Consider the following 5,000-nt stretch of genomic DNA (forward strand, 5'->3'; position numbering starts at 1 on the left):
AATAGGTGTCTATGTCCATCCATGGCATCTAAAATTACACTTGTCACTTTTTCTGTTTTTCATATTATTCAAGTAATAAACAAATATCGGTATCGGCTATCGGCTAGATTGTTGTTTTAAATATCGGTATCGGCCAAGAATTTCCATATCGGTGCATCCCTAATGTTTATGTATATATTACCAGTCCGTGGCAGTAGTTATATATGTTTATGTATATATTACCAGTCCGTGGCAGTAGTTATATATGTTTATGTATATATTACCAGTCCGTGGCAGTAGTTATAGCCCAGCTCTCGGCTGATGGTCCAGTTGGCGTGTTCTTCAATCTGCTGCTCATCAGGAAAAACGACCATCTGGTTGAACCAAGAGAACTCGAGTTCAACACAGGGCGTCTCCTACAGAGAACAAGAATGTCAGTAACCAATCAAATCAATCAGTCATCATCATTGTGGACAGACAAACAGACAGAGGTCTTGTGTACTTTGTTGGGATTTGAACCAGCAACTCCGATGGGATTAAGTAGATCCTCGAGGCCGTGAGGAACAGGCCAGAGACTCAGAGCCACTTTACCCGAAACCAGAACATCCTTATAGTCAAACAGGTTCACGTTCCCCCAGGCCAGAGGACAATGTTCCTGAAAGACACACAGACAGGTGGAAGGGAGACAAGTTACTTTGTTTATAAAACACATTAGATCTGTCTTCTTCTTTCAGGGTGAGACGGATCTCCACCTCCTTCCTGCCTCACCTCCTTAGCTCCTTTCCTTCCCTTCACAGAGCAGATCGACAGGCAGAGTCGGGCACAGCGCGGTAAGTCAGCCAGGTAGATGTCGTAGGTCAGCCACTCATTCCACCTGCAGACAGACAGACAGGTAGAGAGGGAGAGACAGTTCTATAAAGAGAGGTAGTGCTGGTCATTGGGTGTATATATTCAGTGTTTGTATATATTTGGAGTGTGTAAATACTCAGTGCATATATTCACAGTGTGTATATATTCAGAGTGTGTATATACAGGATGTATATATTCAGAGTGTGTTTATATTCAGTGTATATATTCAGAGTTTGTGAATACTCAGTGTGTATATATTCAGAGTGTAAATATTCAGAGTGTGTAAATACTCAGTGTGTATATATTCAAAGTGTGTATATTCAGTATGTATATATTCAGAGTATGTATATATTCACAGTGTATATATTCAGTGTGTATATTCAGTATGTATATATTCAGTGTGTATATTCAGTATGTATATATTCAGTGTGTATATATTCAGTGTATATATTCAGAGTGTATATATTCAAAATGTGTATATTTAGTGTGTATACTTAGTGTGTATATATTCAGATTGTATATATTCAAAATGTGTATATTTAGTGTGTATATTAAGTGTGTATATATTCAGAGTGTAAATATTCAAAATGTGTATATTTAGTGTGTATATTCAGTTTGTATATCCAGTGTGTATATTTAGTGTGTATATTCAGAGTGTATATTTAGTGTGTATATTCAGTGTGTATAGTCAATGTATATATTCAGAGTGTGTATATATTCAGTGTGTATATATTCAGAGTGTATATATTCAAAATATGTATATTTCATGTGTATACTCAGTGTGTATATATTCAGAGTGTATATATTCAAAATGTGTATATTTAGTGTGTATACTCAGTGTGGATATATTCAGAGTGTATTTATTCAAAATGTGTATATTTAGTGTGTATATTCAGTGTGTATATATTCAGAGTGTATATAAAGCGTTACCTGGGGTTGGAGCACGGAACTCTCTGTGTGTTGACGTTGTCACAGAGCGGTTCACCACCGTGATATATACCCGTCCGGACATAGATCTACACACACACACACACACACACACACACACACACACACACACACACACACACACACACACACACACACACACACACACACACACACACAGATAAGGTGTGTGTACTTCATTAACTCTGTTTGTTTGTTTTTGTTTTTGTCTTCCATGACGAGTTCCAGTCTCCGACCTTGTCGATGTCGCGGATGTTGACGTTGACGTAGGTGGCACAGAGCAGCCGGACCCTCAGCAGAGTGTTGAAGGCCCACAGAGAGCGAGGAGGAGAACCATCGCCCCCTCCTGGACAGGGGGACGGCTGAGGAGTCCGACGACTGAAACAAAAACAACAAAAATCTCCACCTGTGTGAGAGTTACCTGCACAATCTCCTGATTGGCTGTGATACGTGTGTCACAGATGCTGATTGGCTGTTACCTGTAGGAAGGTGTGACGAAGCCAGAGGCAGGTAACTGAGAGTAGAGGCTGTCTTTAGAGACGAGCATCAGGTGAGGGAGACGACCCACCGTGATACAGGACCGGATATACTGCAGACAGACAGGTGGGCACAGTGAGACAGGTGAAGACAGGTGGGCACAGTGACACTAGTGGAGACAGTGAGACAGGTGGAGACAGGTGGATACAGTGAGACAGGTAGGCACAGTGAGACAAGTGGAGACAGGTGGGCACAGTGAGGCAGGTGGAGACATGTGGACACAGTGAGACAGGTGAAGACAGGTGGACACAGTGAGACAGGTGGGCACAGTGACACTAGTGGAGACAGTGAGACAGGTGGAGACAGGTGGATACAGTGAGACAGGTGGACACAGTGAGACAGGTCGGCACAGTGAGACAAGTGGAGACAGGTGGGCACAGTGAGGCAGGTGGAGACATGTGGACACAGTGAGACAAGTGGGCAAAGTGAGACAGGTTGGCACAGAGGGACAGGTGGGCACAGAGGGACAGGTAGGCACAGTGAGACAGGTGGGCAGAGTGAGACAGGTGGGCACAGAGGGACAGGTGGACACAGTGAGGCAGGTGAAGACAGGTGGACACAGTGAGACAGGTGGGCACAGTGACACTAGTGGAGACAGGTGGGCACAGTGAGACAGGTGGGCACAGTGAGACAGGTGGGCACAGTGAGACAGGTGGAGACAGGTGGGCACAGTGAGGCAGGTGGAGACATGTGGACACAGTGAGACAGGTGGGCACAGTGACACTAGTGGAGACAGTGAGACAGGTGGAGACAGGTGGATACAGTGAGACAGGTAGGCACAGTGAGACAAGTGGAGACAGGTGGGCACAGTGAGGCAGGTGGAGACATGTGGACACAGTGAGACAAGTGGGCAAAGTGAGACAGGTTGGCACAGAGGGACAGGTGGGCACAGAGGGACAGGTAGGCACAGTGAGACAGGTGGGCAGAGTGAGACAGGTGGGCACAGAGGGACAGGTGGACACAGTGACACTAGTGGAGACAGGTGGGCACAGTGAGGCAGGTGGAGACATGTGGACACAGTGAGACAGGTGGGCAAAGTGAGACAGGTGGGCACAGAGGGACAGGTAGGCACAGTGAGACAAGTGGGCAGAGTGAGACAGGTGGGCACAGAGGGACAGGTAGGCACAGTGAGACAAGTGGAGACAGGTGGACACAGTGAGACAAGTGGGCACAGTGAGGCAGGTGGAGACATGTGGACACAGTGAGACAGGTGGGCAAAGTGAGACAGGTTGGCACAGAGGGACAGGTGGGCACAGAGGGACAGGTAGGCACAGTGAGACAGGTGGGCAGAGTGAGACAGGTAGGCACAGTGAGACAGGTGGACACAGTGAGACAGGTGGAGACAGGTGGAGACAGGTGGAGACAGGTGGGCACAGTGAGACAGGTTCATCATCAGTTTCAGAATGAGGTTACCTTGTACTGACTGAGAGGAAACGTCTCCAACAGGTACTCATCACAGCCACACACCTGAGGAAGACAGACAGGTTGTGAGGCACACAGACAGACAGACAGACAGACAGACAGACAGACAGACAGACAGGTGTACCTTCAGGATGTACTGGCCCTGGTATTCCTGGACACAGAGGCGGAGCTGTTGAGGTGAAAGATGCATAGAGCGACTTTTCTTCCTGATGGACTCAGCGATCAGCTGCTCAGGTAAACTGTCGTGACTCACCTGTAAACACATTCACATATTATATATATGATGATATATAAATAAATATATATCTATATTTATATATGATATATATTATATCATATCCACACGTCACAGGACATGAAACAACCACAGGTTTTACCTTCAGGGTGTATTTCTGTTTGGAGTTGGAAGGAGACACAATCACCCATATGGTAACAATCAGCCTCCCTGGAGAGTGAGACAGGTACAGAAAGACAGGTACAGAGAAAGTGAGACAGGGTTAGATGGGTTGTGTTGAGATGGATTAGCATTCGACATGTTTGGGTTAGAGGTTAAATTTAACCATGTGACCATTTACGTGTGAGCAGCTCTGTACATGAAGCTGTATCTCACTTCAGGCTCCGCCCACTTCAGAGGTTGCATTTAAAGACCAATTATGTCACAGCATAGACTGTCCCATTTCAAAGACTCCTTCAAATGTGTCCTTTCATTCCCGAGCAACAGAGGATGGAACGGGTGAATCCCCTTCAGACCCACCTATCCCAGGATGCATTGCATCGGTAATGAAGCAGAGCTGAAGTAAGTGCAGTCACTCAAAGTAGTTTACGACGGAGGAGCGAGAGCTAGTGACGCAAACAGGAAGTCCTCTGAAGCCCTCATTTCAGGTCAGTATTCGTGGTCTACTTGCCCAGGAAGCGTCCTCTGAAGGACGCAGCACCTGATTAGGACTCAGCCTGAGTGAGGTCACAGTTTCCATCCCAGTTGAGTACCTTTGTCCAGTTTGCTGTAAATGTGCTGTGGGAGTTGTGGGCTGGACTCCACGTTGGGAGGATAAACATAGAGTGCCTGGCTGTGGGCCCCGCCCCCCTCCCGCTCCTCCATGGCCTCTCGGCACACGCTCAGTATGGAGCGCCGGAAGTCCTGAATCTCCGGGTCCTTCATCATCTCGAACTCGCAGACGGGCATCCCAATGGCAAATCCTGCACACAGAGAAGGTTTTATAGTGTGTGTGTGTTGTAATGGAACATTTTGATTTGTTTTCTGGATT

General features: G+C 46.5%; 1 protein-coding gene across 1 annotated transcript in view; it reads right to left on the reverse strand.

The window, feature by feature from the left end:
• Positions 1 to 248: 248 nt before the first annotated feature.
• Positions 249 to 5,000, reverse strand: part of LOC124851375 (phosphatidylinositol 4,5-bisphosphate 3-kinase catalytic subunit alpha isoform-like) — a 9,011-nt gene continuing 4,259 nt past the window's right edge. Inside the window, exons 5-14 of the mRNA XM_047338976.1 lie at positions 4,723 to 4,932; positions 4,113 to 4,180; positions 3,860 to 3,988; positions 3,727 to 3,780; positions 2,256 to 2,365; positions 2,013 to 2,154; positions 1,759 to 1,844; positions 748 to 853; positions 482 to 634; positions 249 to 395 (exon numbers count right to left, since the gene is read on the reverse strand). Of these exons, the coding sequence (XP_047194932.1) occupies positions 249 to 395; positions 482 to 634; positions 748 to 853; positions 1,759 to 1,844; positions 2,013 to 2,154; positions 2,256 to 2,365; positions 3,727 to 3,780; positions 3,860 to 3,988; positions 4,113 to 4,180; positions 4,723 to 4,932 (1,205 nt within the window). The remainder of the gene's footprint in view (positions 396 to 481; positions 635 to 747; positions 854 to 1,758; positions 1,845 to 2,012; positions 2,155 to 2,255; positions 2,366 to 3,726; positions 3,781 to 3,859; positions 3,989 to 4,112; positions 4,181 to 4,722; positions 4,933 to 5,000) is intronic.

Source organism: Hippoglossus stenolepis, chromosome 23 (assembly GCF_022539355.2).
Source record: "Hippoglossus stenolepis isolate QCI-W04-F060 chromosome 23, HSTE1.2, whole genome shotgun sequence".
In the NCBI taxonomy this organism is placed as follows: Eukaryota; Metazoa; Chordata; class Actinopteri; order Pleuronectiformes; family Pleuronectidae; genus Hippoglossus; species Hippoglossus stenolepis.